General features: G+C 45.3%; 1 protein-coding gene across 7 annotated transcripts in view; it reads left to right on the forward strand.

The window, feature by feature from the left end:
• The window catches only part of ADAM22 (ADAM metallopeptidase domain 22), a 278,694-nt gene that overhangs the window by 120,076 nt on the left and 134,966 nt on the right, over positions 1-23,652 (forward strand). For all 7 annotated transcript variants that reach the window (XM_088478610.1, XM_088478609.1, XM_088478614.1 and 4 more), the window contains exon 4: positions 486-552. In XM_088478610.1, coding sequence (XP_088334736.1) covers positions 486-552 — 67 coding nt within the window. The remainder of the gene's footprint in view (positions 1-485; positions 553-23,652) is intronic.

Genomic DNA, 23,652 nt, shown 5'->3' on the forward strand with positions numbered 1-23,652 from the left:
CACACCCCCGGGGAGGGATAGGCTAGGGGGAGGGAGGGTTAGGGTTAGGCATTCCCTGGGGAGGGCTAGGTTTAGGGTGCAGGGAGGGGGGTTAGGGTTAGGTATGGCCGGGGGGAGGGTTAGGGTTAGGCACCCCCCAGGGAGGTTAGAGTTAGGCACCACCAAGGGAGTGTTAGGGGGGAATTTAAACCTCTTACAAAAAAGGAAGGCATAAGTAGCAGCTCTTCAACATGAATCAGATGTTACTTCTCAGCCAGTAGACAGCTGACGGTGTTGTCACCCTTACACTTAGGTGAAGCTCTACACCTAACCCAATTAGCTGTGAATCTCTCTCATTTTTGTGCGTTGTAAAAGAAATTGAAACAAATCCGAAATAAAGAGAAAAATACTTGTGCTTGACGATATTGCAGCCATTAAAATTGTTAAGTGTTTAATGGCTTCCAGACTTGTAATTACGATGTAATTAATGTAATTATTTCTTACAGTGACCTCCTCTCTTCAAGCTATGTGGAAAGACACATTACTAAAGATGGAAGCACAGTTGAAGTAAAAGTAAGTCCCTGATTCCGCTGTATATTCTGTTTGTATTATGCTTATATTAGTGTATTGAGTGAAATAATTTTATACTGTTTTCTTAAGTTGCCAACAGATTTACAAAGGAAACATGAAAACCCATTGCAAATACATAAGCGCTATTTTTATTGAATATTTCTGCCAAAAAAAACCCAATGAAATGTGTAACCTGTAGTCTGTAATAGTCTACGTTCTCATATACCATATCTATATTGGGTGCCTCTCCTGCCAGCTGCTTGCTCCATTACTTCACAGTGTCTCTGCGGAGTGGACTCTTGCACAATGTCTTCATTTTTGTGTTTGCGCCACTGCCATTATTATTTTTTTTATGAGGCGAGGAGGCCCATAGGCCCCTGCATACAGGCATCCTCCAGTCTTAAAACGTCCCACCTTCCAACTGTCCCAATTTAGATGGCAGTCCCGACTCTATCTCACACCTCAGAACGTTGGGAGTTATGACCTGGTCATTACTACCGCCATTTGTGTGCGCGGCAATGCATCGTTCTTTTGAGGTAGTGGAAGGAGGGAGGGGCGGCTTAGAGCTTTGTAAGCACAATTGGTCAAGTTTGCCCGGAGGTGTGGCCACGAGCAAATTATAAGATGACCACACCTCCATCCTGTTGTGGTCACATCCCCCTAAGCTGGATGTTCCGATTTGATGTGCTACATAACTGGGAGGTGATATTGTTGGTTCCTACGAAACTGACAAAACGCGTTGTAGCTTGTTAGAATAATATTTATTCATATGCTTCTCCTGTACTGTATGTGCTTTGTATTGTTGAGTAGAGTTTAAATAAATATAGAACGTTTCTCTAGTGTAAGAAGCAACTTATAAGTTTTGTTCTTTAAAAAAAACAATTTATGTAGCTGCAGCATACAAGAAGAACGTGTAGAGGGGTAGATGTACTAAGCCGTGGAGAGAGATAAAGGGGCGGGATGTACTAACCGTGCGGTGTACATCCCGCCAGTCACCGCAAAGATACTAATCGCATATGGACTAATATATGCGATTAGTATTGCAAAGGACAGCTCTTGCGATAAGAGCTGCCCTTTGCGAAGCCGCCGCCAACTTGCGGGTCTCCTCCCCCACCTAGCCCTGGGAGCTTCCTGCTGGTGACCTCTGCAGGAAGTACCGGGCTCCTCCTCCTCCTTGCACCCGGAAGAAGAAGATTAGGAGAAGGAGGCGGAGGACCCCGAAGGAGCCTGTAGGAGGCTGAAGTAAGGAGGGGCCGGCAGGGAGAGGTGCTGGGTGGCTGCGAGGCGGTGGCGGGGAACGGGATGCGGTAGGAAGCCCATAGGCTTCTATAAGATAATGCCAGAAATACCTGGCATTACCCTCCGCATCGAAAATCGGGCGGCCGGGGCTTAGTACATATGAAAATGTGATAAGAACCCTGAAAATGGGGTTTTCACTATATTTTCCCTTAAGTACATCCCGGCCAAAGTACCAACCAATCATCTCCTAACTGTCATTTTTCAAACAGCCTGTAAACTGACAGGTAGAAGTTGATTGGTTGGTTCCTTATTTCTCTCCACTTTATCTCTTTCTGGTGGAGATGCATCAAAGCTTGGAGAGAAATAAAGTACCAACCAATCAGCTCCTGTCATTTTACAGGCTCCCCCATAAACACGTGAAGAGCTGGTTTACACTAATGTATAATTGGAAAGCATTATAACTTCAGGCCTGCTCTCTAAAGTTTTATTTGTCAGGTCTGTTGCTTTTCTTGAACTTGAATTTTAGACAATTACCGTAAGTAAGTTCATTACTATAGGGTGAAGCCAGCCTAGAGATAGAAATCACACTCTTCATATGTGTAACACTGCCCTAGTTTAATTCTTCAGAGGATGTCCTAGTTTTTTTTTTTCTATTTAATTTCTTTCTTGCATATAATATCTTCGTTATTTTGGGCCACTTACCAGTCTGATGTTGTGAGCTAAAATTAACCGGGGAAAGAAGTCAGTCTGCTGTAATTTTACTTTCATACATTATTTAGTATCACCAGTGATGTGAATTATTATTTTCAGTCTACAATAAACCAGAATGTATTTTTAAACTACTTGCTGCTTAGTTCTGAACCACCGAAATCTTTGATGTTTTATACACACAGCATATTCATCCCTCTTCTTACAGTGTGCAGACAGCACTGTTTTTAAGTAATGCTGTATGTTAGACAATAACAAATTGCATCCATCAGTGGTAGCCTAATAAATAAAAGACACCGTGAGAATAATTGTGATTATTTTGTTGGTACGTTAGCACCGTATAAAGGCAACAATGTGTCCTTAATAGTGTATATTTAAAATTAAAATGTAAAATAGTGGATTGTGCAATTCGATCATTAGAAGAGGTTGGCCATCTGGCTCTCCAGTTGGGGTTGAACTACAAATTTCAGCATGCCCTAGCCTAGCTGCCACAACATAATATATTAGATGTTTAACAACTACATTGTAATGTGGATCCTAATATGCAAAGTTACACTGTGTTTAAAAAGACCCTGAGTTCTGTCTTTTCTTTGTTAGTTTATAAATATATTTTATAATGTATAATAGAAAACCCTGTTTTAATAATTAACAATTTACTGACACACGGTGCGGAGTGGTTGGCCAGGGCAGAGCATACACCAGTGGTCCCCAACCTTAATTGAGGTGTGAACTACTTTAGTAAAATGAAACCTCCTGAAGAGCTAGTAAAATTGTAGAATAAAAATCTGGCTAATAAGCGAACAATTGAAGGTCATTTAAGGGAAATTTTTTAAAAAAAAATTGTTTCATAGAAAACAACAATGCATTTAATTATTACAGTGATATTGTTGTAGTTTGTAAATAAAATTTAAGCACAGGCACGTTTCACTATTAATTACCTGCTCCAAGTAGGTACGTGCAGTAAAGCAGCAAAAGATATAGGTAGGGCTGCTGTGTGATTTTCCAGTAGGGCTGGGTGGGAGTCACTAGCTCTACCGTAGCATAGACGCCGTGGGTGGAGCCACAGGGAAACACAGCTGCGGCAGTCACCTGACGTGCCTCCCTGTGGCTCCACCCATGGCGTCGACACCACGGGGGAGCACGCCTCAGAGGTCACTTCCTCCTAGTTTACTCGGCAGTAAAGCAGCTAGGTGAACTAACAAAATTAAGACTGCGAGCTACCCGTAGCTTGCGAGATACGGGTTGGAGACCACTGGCGTACAGCATAGATAGTATAGTATACTGAAATTCCCCTTAAGAGAGCTCTTTTGCCCATGCATCAGGTCCTAGCTTTGTAGGATTCTGCCTGCCAGACGCTGGCACAAAGCAGGAGACATGCTGTACAACGCTGATAAAATATGCATAGGTCTGTTCCTTATGGGGCTGGAACTATTTCTGAGCAAATGTTATTCCTAATGTGACAGAGCAACATAAAAACATGCACCGCTCAGTGACATAGGGCTAGGAACCAGGGCCAGGCCAATAGGGGAAATACAGACACTATTCCATGTTGAGCACTGATTGCCTATGTATTTATTTTATGATGAGTTCAGTGTTCTATTCATCTTCCCTAATCAGAAATTCAAGACTTGTTATGATGTCATACAGTAAGTACAGAAAATGTTGTCTGTTCCATTTTACGATCAATATGTGAAAGCGAGACCCCTCTACAAATAGCAGCGTAGAGTCCGCACATGCTTCTAGAAGGAATTTATAGAAAATATATGAATATTACAAACCCATTATGAAGGTAAATAGTAAACCTACAAATCCCACATCTCCTGACACTTGGGTAATCGATCCTCCATTAAACTTAGGGGATATTTCCTACTTCTTACAATGTCAAACTTCCTAGTCGCTTTACTGGATGTCAATAACCAATTGGTTGCAGAGAACATATGTATTATCGGCTCATGAGAACATAGTGTAACATTATTTAACTGATATACAGTAATTGGAGAGTAGATGATGAAAAATAATGGACAACGGTACCTTTAAAAATAATACTACATCGCAAATAGCAACAGTTGAATAGCGCCCCGCAATCTCCCGTGACTTTATAAGGGAGATCGGGCGCGCTATAACGATTGAATACCGCCCTTTGGGGTCTATTTACTAAGCAGTGTTAGGAGACAGAGTGAAAAGTGATAAGGTACCAGCCAATCGGCTCCCAACTGTCATTTTTCAAACACAGCCTGTGAGATGACAGTTAGGAGCTGATTGGCTGCTACTTTGTCACTTTCTTATCACTTTTCACTCTGTCTCCTAACACTGCTTAGTAAATAGACCCCTTTGTCTGTTAGCACCCGTATTATTACTGTTGTGTTCTGTAATTGTAAAGCGCAATGTAATATGCTGGCGCTATATAAATAAATGTTAATAATAGTAAATGTTGTATACATTTCATTTATTGCATAAAAGATTATAATGCTGCCCAATTAAGCCATCTTTAACCATTGCATTGTCCACTTAACAAACAAGATGGGTCGTCATTTAGAATGTTTTACTAGTAACAAGCTCAATGGAACACATCCCACGCAGGAGTGTTTTAAGAGAGGAGAGGGCCAGTGTGCGTTCCCCGTGCGGGGCCCCCTCCTCTCTCCCCGGCAGCCGACTGACGTGGCTGGCCGGCCACCGCAGAAGCAGTAAACTCTGGGTACTAGAGTGTGCCCAGAGTCTACTGCGCATGCGCAGAACGCCGGAAAAATGGCCGGCGGGCATTTTCCGGTGTTCTGTGCAGCGCTGACATCCGACGCGGGACCACGGACAGGTGAGTGTTAAATAATATGGGAGCAGGGTGTCTTGATGCTGTAATGTATGATAAAGAGAATTCCCGTAATCTCACCCCTCCAGCGTTCTCTGACCCTCTATGGCGTGAGCATACCGCCGATGCGTTACATAATTGTTAGTGAATGGACCTATTGCGCATATGCAGGATTTCAAGAGAAACCCAAAATGTTAATTTAAGAGAACTTAGCATGCACGAGCCAGAGAGCAGGAGCGTCCTGTAGCAGAATTGAGTCAGTCAGTAATAATGACGCCATCTTGGCGTTCTGTGACAAGCAGTGGAAATCTGGGCTTAATACTTGGCCAGGAAGCTTCACTGGCTACGGCGGCAGAGCTATTAAGAGAAACAATGAAAGGCGCAGCTGGAGATTCCTCTACGGACGGTCTTCTAACAACCAAACTGACAGGTTTTTTTTCCTGGCAAAACCGGTCAGAAATGTTGTTGTTTTTTTTTTTCATTTAATATAGTTTAAAAAGTATTTAAAAAAATTATGTAAATATTTTATTGAAAAAAAAATATATATGGCTATGGGGTCTCCACCACCGCATGTTTCTAGGCCCCCATTTTAAGATCACTTTCCCCCCCCCCCATTAGCAATAGACCTCAGCAGTGGTCAGAAATTCTTTTAACAGTACCCCCCACAACCCCTTAGTAGCAAAAGTACCCCAATTTTATAAACCAATCACCCCCTCTATAAAAAGACTCTGTTTTACACACCCCTACTTCTACTCCCTTGTGACCAGTGTAATTTTTGTTTATTATTTTACACCCCCCTCTAGCTTCGTATTACTTAATTTTACCCCGACTCCATCCCTACTGATACTAGATCCCTCTGCGGGTAGCATCACCCAAGGGTATTACTCACCTCCCCCGCACATGCTTCAGCTGATCTCTGCACATGCTCGGAAAAAATTAAGTTCCTCATCTCGCACTTTGGCCCCCGTGGCATGCGCTCCTGAATGGCGTTCACACAACCTTCTGGGGCGCGATTCTGGTAGTGATGTCGGCGGTCACAGATCACTGCATCGGTGTTCAGAGAGTCAGGGGAATGCAGAAAAAAAGGGATTAGCACCACTTCGTACATTAGCCCTGATTCAGAGGTGCCCGCTATTTGCGAGCGCTCGCTGTGAATCAGGGCGGGCCGTTTTGTTTTTTTTTACCCCAGCCTCCAGGCCGCTGGCTAAGCTGTGGGTGACCACCCACTGCTTTAGCGGGCGTCCTGGCAATGGTCGCGATTATCTCGACCATCGGGCTTGCGATGAGACCCTTGTGGTAGGGTCTTGTCCACCGCAAGCCCCAGTGAACTTCCTGCTCTTATAGAGCAGGAAGTTCACTACTGACATCACACACACCACAACAAACGCGTCCGTTTGCGCAGCCACCCCCCCCCCGACCCGCCTACAAAACGGGGCGAGCTGTCAATCAACATCGACAGCCACCCCGTCTTGTAGCGAGCCCCGGAGCGAGTGATTTCTCACTCGCTCCGGGGCTCGCGCACGTGTGGCGTGCGCACGGCCCGGCCTTCGACCCGCTTGCGAGCACTGTGCGCTCGCGAGCGGGTCTGAATCTGGCCCATTGACCCCAGTGGCCAGTGAACACACTCACTGTCGCCCTTAGTATGAAGATTTGGGATATTTTGAGCAGGACACTATCAGAACACACCTCTCTTATAGGTAAACACTCTGGGCCTGATTCAGACCCGCTCGGTGCCGGAGGCAGCTTGCAGGTCTGATGGACGTTTTTCTTTTTTCTCCAGCCCGCTCGCAAAGCTGTGGGTGACCCCCCACAGCTTGTGCGAGCGGCCTGGAGTCCGTCGCGATTATCATGACCATCGGGCTTGCGACGAGACCCTGTGGCAGGGTCTCGGCTCCAGCACGCCCGAGTGGACTTCCTGCTCTAATAAAGCAGGAAGTCCACTACTGACATCACTAGTGATGTCCGTAGGGCCGCCCACAAACGTCAGGCGTTTCTAAGGGAACGCCTTCGTTTGTGCAGCCACCCCCCCTCCCCGCCTACAAAACAGCACGAGCTGTCACTCACCATTGACAGCCGCCCCATCTTGTAGCGAGACCCGTAGCGATGGAGCTGCCGTTGCTGGACGGGTCTCGCGCATGCGCACGCCGGAGGCGGCGCATGCGCAGAGGGGGACAATCGACCTGCTTGCGAGCGCTGTGCGCTTGCGAGCGGGTCTGAATTAGGCCCTCTGTCCTGACCAGGAAAATGCAAAGAGATGGTAAAAATGGCGCTTGAGAGTGGAGTCACACAACACCACTTAGTTCCAGAGTTCCCAAATCATAAAACCAGATGTATTATTTACATAGAGCATCTTCCATGTTGAATGGACGTCCCTCGGGTAAGGATTTGCACATGCTCCCCGATAACAGACGTATAATGGCCCTCATTCAGAGCCGTTCGCTATTTGCGGTCGTTCGTTTAAAAACAAGGGGTGGCTATTCAAATGATCCGTACGCACATTGCAGTCTGTTCACACCTCTAAGTCTGAACGAACGAGCAAAACATACGCTCGTTTATTTGTTAAAAACGCCCCCTGGCCGCACGCATCCTACGTCATGTCCGCTATTTATTAGATTAATCGAGTACATCGACCAGCGTATGAACTGCTCGCTATTCTTGTGGTTGGTGTTTGCTACCACAAATTTGCGAGCAGTTCTGGCTCTAAAATAACCCAGTGACGTGGTCAATGACGCTGCTGTTTTAAATATACACACCCATAAAACGCCCGTTTTGACCTTTAAGCACGCCTGCGTTCGGATCTCCACTCCCCATTTTCAAGCACCTTCCCCTGTTACCACCCACATACGCCTCATTCTGTCACTCAAAATAGCAGGCACTCGCTATATAGCGTACACACGATTTTCGGCCGCACTGACTGGTTCGCGCATGCGTACTAAAAAGCGTACGCATGCGCAGATGTGCAAACATCGCTCGGAACGAGCGTACTGCCGCTAACGAGCGGCTCTGAATGAGGGCCAATATCTCTTCTTCATCACATACATTTGGCCTATGATATCACAAACCTAGGACACATAAATCTGATCGGGATATATACGGTTGGAAAAAGTTGAATATGTGGACATGGGAAAATATTAGACTTAGAGGGTGCAAATGTTCCACAAGAAAGCTTGGGCCAGACCCATGAAAATGCATCCAGCTCAAAAACAGTAGCATTTACATCGGAATCGGTATGAAAGGTTCAAATCCCGACAGCGGAAGCCCGGCAGTGAAGATCCCGACAGGTAAGTATTTAAACTATTTACTAACCTACCCCCCCTGTAAGTGGCTAAACCTAACCCCCTCTTTCCCGCAGCCTAAACCTAATTCTCCCGGGGGGGGGAACCCTAACCACCCCCCGGGGGTGCCTAACCCCAACCCCCCCTTCCCCTAGCCTAACCCTCCCAGGGGGGTGCCTAACCCTAAGTCCCCCCCCCCCCCCACTGCTGGGCTTCCGCTGCCGACACTAAATTATACTGGTTCCTCCTGCCTCTGAGAAGACAGAACCAACCAATCATTTTTCCAGGGGGCATCTTAGCAATCAGCTGTCAGTACGTTCTAGGGCAGATTTTGTGAGTTCAATTAGTGGCAAATCTACATTAATCAAATGAAAATGAAAATGTTTATTATCTGGTGCCCATGGCAACTGTATTAGTCAGCCATTCCAAATGGCTTCCTGCGTTCAGTATGCCATGTGTTCCATCGCATCAGTGCTATTTAACTTTAAATTACTAATTAATATCGCCGTGAGAGCTTAGAACATTCTCTCTCTGAATTCTTCCTCACCTATATTTCTAAGGCAGTGCGGAGGAGATTTTCGGGCCTAACCTCTGTGTATTGCTTATTGAGCTCCATGCCAGTGAGAAGCTGCCAGTCTAATCTGTATAGAACCCTATTCTGTGGAATTCCTCTTACGCTGGGTAGAGGAGGACGTGAGCGGACTGATAGTGAACCTTTCAATAAGTCTCAAAAGATGGGAGAACAAATATCGTGGGGAGCAGAGGAAGAGACCTGAATGGAGAGGCCGCCAGTCAGCCTACAGCAGCCGTGCAGTGATGTCATTTTGGCCGTGACAACAATAGTCATTCAGTGGGCAAGGCATGTGGTGAAAAGCGTTAGATGAAGGATTTCCTTGAAGTCTTTTATGTATCCAGTTACCCAAAATCCTGATGTATTATTAATAAGACTTGTTTTAAGTTGAATTAATTGGATTCATGTTCAGCAAATATCAGAATAAAACATTCTGTATATTTGTGGTTAATAGTGTGGGTGTATACTGCTATTTTTTTGTGATCTACCAAACTTAATTGAAATCGCAACCATAGACTGCAATGGAATAGTGCCACCCAGTGGACAAATTATTGTGAAAATTGTGGAACACTGGTTAATCATGCCACATTTCTTAGAATACATAGTAGTCTTGTTTGACTGAGCAATAGACATTTACATAAAGTTTATTTTAATAAAATATTAAGTAAACTCGTGTGTGGCACTAGATTGAATTTGTTTAATGAGAATAGGGCAAGTGTTGTAGGTGTATTTACAATGCTATACACCCTGAACCCAGAGCATACAATACCTTGCAAAAGTATTCAACCCCCCTCCCCCTTGTCTTTTTACCTTTTTTGTTACATTGCAACCTGTAATTTTTTTTTATTGTTTTTTAATCTGAATTTTATGTAATGGATCTGCACAAAATAGTCTAATTTGGTGAAGTGAAATGAGAAAAATATATATAAAAAAGAATCTTTATAAATAAAATTCTGAAAATTGGCATGTGCATACTGTATGTAATCACCCCCTTTGCTGTGAAGCCCCGCAAAAGTTCTGGTGCAACCAATTACCTTCAGAAGTCATATAATTAGTGAAATGAAGTCCACCTGTGTGACATCTAAGTGTCACATGATCTGTCAGTATAAACACACCTTTCCTGAAAGGTCCCAGAGGCTGCAATACCACTAAGCAGGAGGCATCACACCATGAAGACCAAGGAGCTCTCCAAACAAGTCAGAGACAAAGTTGTTGAGAAGTACAATTCTGGGTTGGGTTATAAAAAAATATCCAAATCTTTGATGATCCCCCGGAGCACCATCAATCCATCATCATCAAATGGAAAGAACATGGTACCACAACAAACCTGCCAAGAGAGGGCCGCCCACCAAAACTCACAGACCGGACAATGAGGGCATTAATCAGAGAGGCAGCACAGAGACCAAAGGTAACCCTGAAGGAGCTGCAGAGTTCCACAGCAGAGACTGGTGTATCTGTGAATGTGACCACAATAAGCCGTACACTCCATAGAGCTGGGCTTTATGGAAGAGTGGCTAGAAAAAATCCATTAGTTAGTGATAAAAATAAGAAGACACAATTTGAGTTTGCCAAAAGGCATGTGGGCGACTCCACAAATGTATGGAGGATGGTGCTCTGGTCAGATGAGACTAAAATTGAACTTTTTGGCCACCAAGGAAAACGCTATGTCTGTCGCAAACCCAACACATCCCATCACCCCAAGAACACCATCCCCACAGTGAAACATGGTGGTGGCAGCATCATGCTGTGGGGATGTTTTGGAGCAGCAGGGACTGGGAAACTGATTCGAGTCGAGGAAAAGATGGACGGTGCTAAATACAGGGATATTCTTGAGAAAAACCTGTTTCAGTCTGCCTGTGAGTTGAGACTGGGACGGAGGTTCACCTTCCAGCAGGACAATGGCCCGAAGCATACTGCTAAAGCAACACTCGAGTGGGTTAAGGGGAAACATTTAAATGTGTTGGAACGGCCTAGTCAAAGCCCAGATCTCAGTCCAATTGAGAATATGTGGTCAGACTTGAAGATTGCTGTTCACAAGCGGAAACCATCCAACATGAAGGAGCTGGACCAGTTTTGCCTTGAGGAATGGACAAAAATCCCAGGAGCAAGATGTGGCAAGCTCATAGAGTCTTATCCAAAGCGAGTTGCAGCTGTAATTGCTGCAAAAGGTGGCTCGACAAAGTACTGACTTTAGGGGGGTGAATAGTTATGCACGCTGAAGTTTTCTGTTATGTTGTCCTAAATGTTGTTTGATTCACAATATAAAAAAAACACAACTTCACAGTTGTAGACATGTTCTGTGAATGAAATGATGCACACCTTCAAACAATCCATTTTAATTCCAGGTTGTGAGGCAAAATGAAAAATGCAAAGTGGGTGTGAATACTTTTGCAAGGCACTGTACGTACCTGGTGAGGGCAAATGGAACCTATGCAGCGCCATCTTCCAAATGACATCTTCTGTAAGATGGTACCGCGCAGTGAACACAAAATCTCTGGCCTTTGCTATCTTGTATGCATGCACCATCTTCCCAAATATCACTGGGAAAGTGGCACCACAGTGGGACTCGATTGCCGGCACAAGGTAAGATGTGGGGGGCCCGCTGCTCAGAGGACAGGGGTCCGCTGCACACAGGCCCCCTCTGGAATTAAGATGCCCCTGTCAAGTGTGTTCTAATTATTACTTGTGAGTGGCAAATCAGAGTACTTGGGAAACAGTTATTGGCCCACAGAAAAATAGGGATATTCCCTCCAGCACACTGCAGCAATATCAACAAAAATACTTGAATCCTACATGATAATAGAGATTCAGAGGTATTAGTTGCATACATTTGCAAATATATGATTAAGCGCCGGGCCAGCGTCAAGGCTCCTCTATACCAGCGTCCCTAACATTAAGGGGTTCATGTCCGAGGCACAGGGCACCCCAAAAGAATCCAGCCAAGGACCACTCCCAGGGCATCACACGAAAAAGGGAAAAAAGGTGATAGTGAAGTGTAAAGTATAGATGTGTAATGATAATCAATAAGTGTTAATATAATGAGAGAGAATTAAAATTACATAAATAATAAACAAACAAATAGAAAGGTGATGAAAAAGTATCTATGTGAATTAAGTGGTGATGCCCTGAAAAAGGCCCAGCCAGAGCCACTCCGGGGGCCCCACGCCCAAACGCTCACCCCAAATTAATTATTGCTACCTAATAGTAGCACCCACTCGGGTCATATAATTACAATTAATGTACTGCATAATAACAGTACATGTATAAGCCGAGAGCTGACTCACCTAGGAGTACCCCAGAAACCTCCAAATGGCACTATACGGACCAGCACATCCTCCCAATGCTGGTTCCCTTCATGCCTCACAAAACTGCAAACAAAAAGTTTGGTGGCCGCTCACATCAGCTTAATGATATTGCACAGGTGCTTGTAAAGGGCGGGATTTACACTGAACCACAGAAAAATAGGGATATTCCCTCCAGCATACTGCAGCAATATCAACAGAAATACTTGAATCCTACATGATATTTTTGTTGATATTTTTGTTGATATTATTATAGTGTGCTGGAGGGAATATCCCTTTTTTTCTGTGGTTCAGTGTAAACCCCGGAGCTTAATGATGTAAAAGAATCGTGTCAATTGGTCCCACCCCCTATTTAAATCAGCGGTAATCATCTGGCTCCGCCCCTATCACCGCCAAACTGCTTTTTCTCTCCGGGCTTCTTTTGCGGGGAGGACTAAGAGAAAGTAGGTATTAGTATGATCTGCAAACCTTCCAAAAATGCATTTAAATTCGTCCATATGTTACAACCGTAACACTCTGCATAAGTGCTGTTAGTCCTCAATTTACAATAGGTCCATGTTGTTGATGAGCCCAAATCTAATAGTAGACTATTGACTATCTTGTAGAAAGCTGGATATGTTCCTGTCATACTATTTACAGCGATAAGTAACATAGATAACTATCTGGACCTCACTGATTCTCCGCGGATAGCCTGAAGTAGAAAGATGGCTCTTGCTGTCTGCTCTACAGTGTTATGCCCAGTACGAGCACTCGGGGCCTCATTTAGAATGAGCAGAATTATGTACATGAGCGTTAGGCTTCTGACTATGGGCCTGATTCAGAGACACACGATACCGATATTTTCGCAGCGCTGACGATTGTTGGCTATTGCGCATACAGGAACGCTGCGATGTGCACGTGCAGCGATTGCAATGCGATTACGTTCGAATAGAGGAACCATTCTCAAACTGAGTGACAGGCAGTCAGCTTTTAGGGGTGGGGGAGGATGTTAGAAGAATGCAGGTGTGTCTATATCCGTTTAAACGCCCTTTCATGGTCGTGCATAAATTAGCCATTGCGTTCTCCTACGTAACATGAGAGCTCTCAGCGTGTCAGGAGAGCTGCAGTGTTTGTGGCCGGTGAGACTTGCCTTACATGCTGCGTGACTGGCTGATGTTCGTTGATGTTTGCGTTATTGTACGTCGTCGGACGGATATGAGAAGGCAGTAGGGGGCCTCCCTATGCTCGGCTGTGCTTTGGAAGGCATTAGCATATTTTAGCAACTGCGTTCCGTGAGAGAATACAGGTATGATTGAATCAGGCCCTATCATGCAGAACAACACAATGTGGAACTTAGGATACAGCATCATTTGCTTTTGCGACCCCTTTGCTTGGTAAGATGGATCAAGAGTTTGCTAGCGCTGCTTAAGTACAGTAAGAATGTAGGTTTCAAAGTTTCTTCTTTTATGCAAAAATGAAGATATATCAGTAGTTTTAATAGTGATTCTGTGTTTTTCCCCCGATTGTGTCTAATCCACCAGTATTCGTCCATACATTGCCCATATTTGTCAGTGAATTGCAGATCTTTTTGATCCAAAGATCAAATCTGCAAATCATGAAATTGCCTATACATTATCTCTAGGGCCGTTATTTACTAGTCACATGTAAAGACAATTGTTCTATTGGCAAAACGGTCAGCAAAATATCTGATCGTTACCATACACTAACAATCTACAGCCCGATTGATCGGCAAAATCCAACATGTTGGACAACCTCATTCACGATTCCGATCACATGTTGGTTGGAATTGGCGATCGGTTAACCCCATACATTGCCAATTTTTTTTTTACACTATCTACTGCAAACGCAGAATTGCCCCAATTAATTGCTGATGGACATGGGCTCCATTTCACACAGGAAACAAGTGAGGGGGTAGGTATAAAAGCATATATGTGTGTATATAGCGCGATTAGCAAGTTACAGTTAGGTACAACACCATAGTTACAGATATCTATGAATGCAGCATATTCTATACATCCTATTGTGATTTCCATTTTATGTCTTTCCTTATAAGCAACAATCCTTTTAACTTTGATAACACAGCCCAAAAAAAAAAATGTTTAGTTGTCAAGGATATTTGAATGAATTTCGTGTATTTTGGAGTTGCTGAATTTAAAAATGAAAGTAGTTTTTTATAATTGGCTCGAGTTCTTGAGATAATGGATACCCTCGAGTAATAGGGAACTTATCCATGACGTGTGCATATAGAAATCGGAACATTCTAGAAGGTGAGACATGCGAATAGTCTAGGTGTTCAATCAGCGATCATTCTAGAATATTCCCCCTCCCACCATCATATATAAGCGATCGCCCACCCAACCAGCAGTCAGTTGACTATTGTGTTTTTCTTGTCTGTGTATCTTAAAAATTAGAGCCAATCTAGCAAAACCGATGTCCTATACGGAATCAGCACCACAAAATGACCCCACAATTGCTCTAATATGACTGGCATGAAAATGAGAGTTGATCAGTGTAATTTTTTACGTTAAACATGTACATCAGCACCATCTAGTGGTACTAAAAGATACTGCAACTTTAAACCAAATGGAGACAATGGGGCAGAATGTACAGTAATGGGTTACGAATCTGCAGCAACCTATAAGTAATAGCCGTCGATTTGCCAAACTGCCAGCAATATGCGTTTGGTTAAAAACGTGCATGTCACTAGTATTCCGGCATGTTGTTTTTTGTACTATACAATAATAAAAAGAAAACTAAAAAAACAAAACAAACTAAGACCATGTATTTCCTCCCCAGTGTAAAACTAGTACTCAGCCTAGGCTGGTAATGGAAAAATATATGGGTACAAAGAATGAGGTCCAGGCTGCTTGTAAATATCAATCCTTTGCTGATAGCAACAGGGGGTCATCACAAGGTATACAATAGGGAAGCCGGCTGTCTTAATACCGGCAGCCGGCTTCCCGACTGTCATATCCCGGCGAGGGTGAAATGCCGGGCGCCTAGATGTAGACGCCTGACATTTCCCCGATGCCGGGAGACTGGCGCCCGGCATCCCGATCGAAGGGATGCCGGGCGCCGCGATCGGACAGCCGCGCGGGGGGTGGGGGGGAGTGTTAGGTTTAGGGCACCCGGGGGGGACTTAGGGTTAGGCACCCCCCGGGAGGGTTAGGCTAGGGGGAGGGTTAGGGTTAGGCACCCCCAGGGGGGACTTAGGGTTAGGCACCCCCCGGGGGACTTAGGTTTAGGCAGCGGGGGAGGGAGGGGTTAGGCACTTAGAGGGGGGATTAGGGTTAGGCACTTGGGGGGGAGGTTAGGGTTAGGCACCCCTAAGGAGGGTTAGGTTAGGTTAGTCAATACTTACCTATCGACGAACGGGATTTCCAGCGCTGTCGGGCTTCGGCTGCCGGGAACTCTGCTGTGGTCGGCCAGGCGCTGCTGGGAATCGAACCGCCGGCTATGTGGCCGGCGGTATTTCATACCGATTCCCATCACAACTTCCCTGGTACCAATTGCAGATTAGGGAAATAGGTAAATTAGTAAAAAGCTCTTTAGTATGTGGTACTACTGGTCCCAGCAAGCTCTAGGAGACATTCACTGCCAGGCATATTTTCACTGGCAGAACTGAAAAAAACATGTAGAACCATAATTGCCAACTCTCCCTGATTGTCAGGGAGACTCCCTGAAATAGTAGCAATTGTCCTGACTCCCTGAAGAGTCTAGCAATCTCCATGGCTACACCTTACCCCCATTATGTTGCAGTTATATATATATATATATATATATATATATATATGAAAAAACAGAGATATTATACATTCTAATGGGATCATTAGTATCATTTCCCTGCATTGGTTACAAGGTACAAAGGCCCTCATTCAGAGCCGTACGCTCTGAGCAGAGCGCACGCTCTGAATGAGGGCCGCCCTCAATGAAAATGGAGCGTCCTCCTGGACGCTCGTATAGCTGTGGGTCACCACCCACAGGCTATACGAGCGTGCAGTTTGATGGCCGCGATGGTCTTGACCATCGCGACCATCGAAACTGCGTACAAAAGCCTGTGGTTGAGTTTTTCAACCACAAGGCTCGGAGTGATTTTGGCTCTATCAGAGCCAAAATCACTCCCACTGACATCTCTAGTGATGTCAGTGGGCCGGCTTCTGACGGGAGGCGTTCCCGTGGGAACGCCCCCGTCAGGGAGGCACGCCCCCGGCACGCCCACCAAAGGGGGCGTGCTGTCAGTCAACATCGACAGCACGCCCCCTTTGAAGAGACGCTACGAGCGAAGGAAAATCCTTCGCTCGTCGCGTCTGGCGCACGACGGAGCTCCCTCCGTCGTGCGCATGCTCAGTGCAGAACATCGACCCACTTGCGTGCGGACAGCCGCTCGCGAGTGGGTCTGAATCAGGCCCAATGATCCCTATGGTTACATGTATTTTCTGAAAAGTGTCAACATGTTTTCATCAACAAGTAGATCTTACTAATTGCTTTGGGGCTCATTTACATTTGGATGTAAATTAATTTTATGACACATCTCTCAGATGTAGCACTACACAATCAATAGAACATTATTGTCACATCCACATTACTATGTGTCAGCGAAATTGTAGTGCAAGATACTCACAGTCAGATAAATGACATAAAATCCAGCAAAATGTAAAAATTTAAACGAATAATTGCGGCAGAGAAAAAACAGTTTCGCATTCTACTAGTTCGACACCTAATACATCTAAAACGCTTACCTGAAGGCAATAAAGAGAATAGAGAATGACATGGGTGGCTAAAATCAGCGACAATCTTATTTGCTTTCAAAACACACCTTTTAGTGTAAATATCTTCTAATCTAGGTAGGGATTGGCCAATGGTTCTTTCAGCCGCTCTAACCACCCTCGGTAACTATAGCCCACTGTAACGCACGCTCATAGGTGCTGCTTCACAATCGCCCTGAAATGCTTTTTCAAAAGTAGGCAAGTATGTGTAGAACAAACACACTTAGGGGCGTATTCTATTAGGTGCAAGAATAGCAAAAATCCCACATCTGCGGGACTTTTCCTGCAGGTGTGGGGTTTTTGCTATTCAGTAAGGTGTGGGGTTTTTGCTATTCAATAAGGTGCAGGGTTTTTGCTATTTTGAGCGCTGGGAGGTTTGCACTTCCAGAGCAAGTTTGATTTTTCCTAAAATCGTTGAGTGTCTTCTTCCTCCAGCGTCGGGACCCGGTCTCCTGCAGCAGGGTGAATCAGTGTTTGTGAGTGTGTGTGTGTGAGTGACCCCCAAAGTGTGTGACCTTCCCGTGTACTCCCCCCTTCCTGTAACGGGAGCTTGGAGAACCACACTTCCCAGCAGTCCTTGCTCCTCCAACCAGTCCCCGGAGCTTCCCAGCAGCCCCCTCCCCAGTGACAAGATGGAGGATAGGACTCCGGGAGCCGCAGAGACACGTATAGTTTTTTTTTTCTAGCGCCGAAGGGTTTTCAGCTCCGACCATTTTTTAAAATTGGATACCGCAGGTATCAGGCTCGCGCATACCTGCGGTAATCCAAAATTGGGCGCAAGGTTTTTTATCTCGCTAAACCTCGCGCCCAATTGAATATGCCCCATATTGTCCACGAGGTCTTGCTGAGACCTAGGGGTAAATTTACTAAAGGTCGAATTTAATCCATTAAAAATTAATCTAAATCGTTCAACATCGATGTTTTGTTTCAGGAACTATCACACACTCACTAACAGACAATTTTTTAATATTGATTTTTAAGTATTAGTAAATGTGCGATTTAGCCCCTGAAATACAACATCGATGTTGATAGATTAAGATTTAATTTTCTTAAATTAAAATTGACCTTTCGTAAAGGTGCCCGTCCCTGTGATGTGCTCGGAATGAAGAGATCGCTGTGCATGTGCAGTCTATAAACCAAGCATTTGTGGTGACCCTTTGCGGAACCCTCTCCCGGTCATGTTTGCGGTGTGTAGCCCATAGACTACAGCGGCACAACGCCATCTTAAGATGGCATAAACTGTGGGTCCCAAACTCCGGAACGCTTAATAGGCCCCATACTGTACCATTTTCTTGTTAACAGTATAAACATTTGTTTTCATAACCCTTAAACGAAACTATGATAAAAAGCTTCAAAAATTACTAACTTGGCTAATGACCTTTTGCACCCACATCCCAAGTTTATATATGGGAGCATTATTCAGCCCTGTCGAAGAAGACTAAATGGATTGACTCTTTATGCTCTGACCAAATTGAACTCCCCTATTTCCTCCAGATCAGATGGTGGCTGGTCTAATACAGGCCAACTCCTTTATCAGAGCTGGTTATCTGTAGCTCACCAAGTAGTGTGAAAACAGAAAAAATATATAGTCCTGGCGCTAGGGAAGTGATACCCAGAGAATATGCAATAAAAATATAACAAATAAAACAATCATGTTACAAGCTCCCGCCAACCTCAAAAGAGGAATGCCACTCCTCAATAAATAGATAAAAAACACACACACAGATGGCGCTGCTTGATAAACAATTGAGTATGTTTAATAGATGTATAGAAAGTATATAATAAAAATACTCCCGGGAGTGTATCAACAATGACAAAAATGAAACAAGTAAATACACAAATATTGTCTATTAAAAAATGCTAATATTAGCAAAGAATATTCCAATAAATGACACCTGTTGGGTGCGGCACCAACCAGCTGGATGCATATAATAAAAACAGAATAATGGAATATAGATTAATACTGAAAGCTGAGATTGTTCATCATAGCAAACAATAAATATGAACTAGAGACTCTCAATGTGTGACAGTAGGTCTCTAAATAATAGTCAGAGCTCCAGAATAAGTGGCTGTACAGCGGCACAGTGTGGTATAGTTACCATGTAGAGGTGGGTGTTCAAACGTATATATAAATGGAGGGTATCCTGCAATGATGTGCTCACAGGGACCAGTGTCGCAAATGTCTGCTTTCAACCCCCGTCGGGGTTCCTGCACAATGCGCTCACCTCCGGGTGATACAGCTGCTCCAGGTGATGTGGCCCGCACGATGTGCACGGCAATAGGAACGGGGCTCCCGCACAACGCTGTCACCTCCGGGTGATAAAGCTGCTCCAGATAATGTAGCCGTTCAATGTGCACGGCAATGGAGACGACGTGGCTCCCGCACAACACGCTCTCCTCCAGGAAGTGCAACTACTCCAGGTGATGCAGCCGCTCAGTGTCCACGGCAATAGACGGAGATAGATGATAAATGAACACAAAGCCGGGTAGGCTGGTGTGATGTGCCGGCACCTCAGAGCAAATGGTAACAGCCGTCAAGAGTCTCTGGCATAAAGAACAAAAGGTCCGTAAACTTCAACGCGTTTCTCTGCATACAGACACACATAACATACACACAACATACACATGACATACTTACAAACACATACACAGCATACATACGCACATGACATACTTACAAGCATGCATACATACACACATGACATACTTACAAACACACAGCATACATACATACATGACATACAAACACACACACAGCATACATACACACACAACATACACACTACATACTTACAAACACACACACAGCATACATGCACACGTGACATACTTACAAACACACAGCATACATACATACTTACAAACACACACAGCATACATACACACAAACACACACATACATACACACATAACATACAAACACACACAGCATAAATACACACACATAACATACACAATACATACTTACAAATACATGCACACACACACACATAACATACACACTACATACTTTCAAACACACACACAAGAGACTGACCTGTAAACACAAACACACCCCCCCACCCAACCAACACTAACAAGAGACTGTCACTGACCTGTTAATAACACACACACACCACCACCTCCTACCCTGCCAACACTAACAAGAAGAGACTGACCTGTAACCTCTCAGTGCTGTGCGGCTAAGAACAGCTCCTCGATCCCTTGCACTGGGAGATGAGTCACTGCACCATGCGGGAGCCGAGGGAGGCAGAGCAGAGCTCACAGCAGGGTTGTGGATAGATCCCCTTCCGTAGATGTAACTACTGAAGGGGATCTATATACACAACCCTCACAGCAGCCAGTCAGGACAGCCGGGTGCACTGCTGATATACACCGCAGCGGGCACCCGGCAAACAAAACTTGCAGCAGTGGCCGGGTCAGCATTCTGTGCTCAGTGTGGCTGTGGCCACCCGCACCCTACCTACCTATCCTTTCCAGCGGGTGCCCAGCACACCATAACCTGTCTGTCCACAACACTGCAGAGCGCATCTATTGCTATGGTGGCGCCCCCTGGCTGCCGGCGCCCCTGGCAAGTGCCATCCTGGCCAAAGTATAGATACGCCCCTGCCTCTCGCACAATTACGTCAGGTCAGTCCTCACTTATAAATTGCTAACTTTCCTGTATGTAGTGAGCACTCGAGCTGCGTAGGCCGTCGCTGGGGCTACTTTATGCACGCCCATGTAACGGCGTTCAAACCCAACGTGCCTGCGTTTCTCCCTCTCTGCCTGTCAATCACGCTGCAATTGCTTTGTGTGATCTCCGTGACCGCAGTAAAGCATTTGCACACTGCGATGCATGCGCAGTACGCAATAGTCGTCTGTCTGCATACCCGATAGCAATAGCGATCCTTGCTGAATCAGGCCCAAAGACTCACCATCAGTCACAGATCAGTCGAGTATCGAAATTCTGAGTAACTCTATGATTAGTAAGAATGGCCGCCGGAACTGAGACGTTGGAGCATTTGCAGCTGCCTACCGGATCACGGTTGCAGTCAAGATCTATTTGTTGATATAACACTGTGATACTTTTCAGGGTTTTCTCCTGTATTGTGTTTTACAAAGGGTCCATATAAGTGGCCAAGAGAAACCTTCTATAGTAGCCATAGGGATCATTGTGCCTTATAACCAATACAGGGAAATGGCACTGATGGGATGTAGTTTATAAACCTACCATTGGGATGCCGGCTGCTGGAATCCCGAACCGTGGGCAGAAGAATGGCGCTGGGAACCTGACAGCCGGCATCCCGATTGTAAGTATAGGGGACGCTGTTAGCTGGTAGCCGTAGGTTTAGGCCCCCCGGGGGAGGAAGAGGGTTTTGGGTTAGGCTGCGGGAGGGGGGAGGTTAGGGTTAGGCACCACCGGGGGGGTTAGGGTGAGGCACTAAGGGGGGAGGGTTAATGTGCAAAATAGGAGGGTTGCGGTTAGAGGGTTAAGGGGAGAGGGTTAGGGTACTTACTGTGCCCCTGTCAGGATACCAAGCATCGGGATGCCACTGTCGGTCTTTTGGTAGCCGGCATCGCGACTGCCAGTATCCCATACCCAACCCGGCACTGATTTATACCAATTGAATATATATCTCTGATTTTTTTTTTTTCCCCAAGTAAATAACAGCTACATAATGGGGGTAAGGTGCAATTAGGGAGATCGCTGGACTCTTCAGGGAGTCAGGGAGATTGCTGCTATTTTAGAGAGTCTCCCGGACAATCAGGGAGAGTTGGCAAGTATGAAATGCACCAGTAAATAGAGCAGGAAGCATCTAGAAAACTTGCTGACCACCGGTGTCTATGGAGTTATTGGAACCAACAGATTACCCTTTCATTGGTTTTACTACTGTTACAAGTGCTGGCATAAACTTGATTTTTGACGCCAGTGGGTAGGTGCCACGCTGATTGTGTAGGTCAGGTTCTGAGACACTTAATTGAACAACTTGGTTCCTTACTAACCAATTTGCATAGGGAAGATGTAACTTAGCTGAGGATATTTGTCTCTTATACTGTACCCCAGCACACATCTTGCTGCACCCCAGCACACATCTTGCTGCACCCCAGCACACATCTTGCTGCACCCCAGCACACATCTTGCTGCACCCCAGCACACATCTTGCTGTACCCCAGCACACATCTTGTAATGCTGGCCAGTTACTGACAATGGCGAATGCCGGGAACTTAGGCCCTCATTCAGAGCCGCTCGCAAAAAGCGAGCGCTCGCTCTAAATGAGGGCGGCCGCTTTTGTTTTAAAAGCCGGCCTCCTGGCCGCTCGTAAGCTGTGGGTGACCACCCACAGCTTTAGCGAGTGACCAGGTGATGGTTGCGACTTGCGACGAGACCCTTGTGGTAGGGTCTCCTCTACCGCAAGCCCCAGGTAGCTTCCTGCTCTAACAGAGCAGGAAGCTCCCTACTGACATCACTGGTGATGTCAATAGGCCCTTCAGGAACGCCTCCGTTTGTCCGGCCACCCCCCCACCCCGCCTACAAAACGGGGCGAGCTGTCGATCAACATCGACAGCTGCCCCATTTGAAGTGAGCCCCGGAGCTAGTGAATTTGTCACTCGCTCCGTGGCTTGCGCATGCGCCGTGCCCCACCGTCGACCCACTTGCGGGTCTTGGTCAAAAGATTAGTATACTTGTAGCATATGGTTTACATAAATTAATTTTAAAATAATAGCATTTGTTTTTGGTACAGGTAAGTTTGGTGTCTTTTCAGCACCCTTTTTTTACATCAGTTTTATGCTCCAACCCCTTGGTCCTAGCTTCTGGCTCAGTATGGCTTCATTAGGAATTATGGTGCATGCAAAAATCTACGTCTGTGACAATAACAAGCTCATCACAGGCAACACTCCGTTTAAACTGAACAATCCAGAAAATGAATGGTTTAAAGGGTCAATGAGAACCCCAAGGTACAAAGCCGACCTGCCTGCCTCTGTGGAGCCCCACTCCTCATGTCATAACTCACCCCCTGCCACACACAGCCCTGACCTGCCACAGGACCACCACATTCATCTCCTGCTGGTAAAAATAGTAACGTTCTCGAACCCCATCTCAAACCCCATACACCTTAAAACAAGGGGGTATATTTGCCCTGTTGACCTCAAAATTTAAAGCGGCACCTAAATGAAGTGCAAAACGTCTTGATCTTTGCACTTAATCTTAGTGGCCTTTAAATCTTGGAGTTAAAGCAGCCGCTTTGTACATTTGCGCCAAGGTTTCCTTTTGTGTGATGCTATAATAAACATGGAAGGATGGAGCCGGTGCACTTCTGGCGGTGCTCCTGGTTTTCTGTGATCCCTGCTGCAGTGGTCACCCCAGCTTGGTCACTGCTTTTAAAGTGATAAATCATCCCGATGCATTTTGTAGAAGAATAGGACACACAAACCAATATGAAAACATTTCAACAAA

The sequence above is a fragment of the Taudactylus pleione genome, unplaced genomic scaffold (assembly GCF_031769625.1).
Source record: "Taudactylus pleione unplaced genomic scaffold, aTauple2 ptg000216l, whole genome shotgun sequence".
Classification (NCBI taxonomy): domain Eukaryota; kingdom Metazoa; phylum Chordata; class Amphibia; order Anura; family Myobatrachidae; genus Taudactylus; species Taudactylus pleione.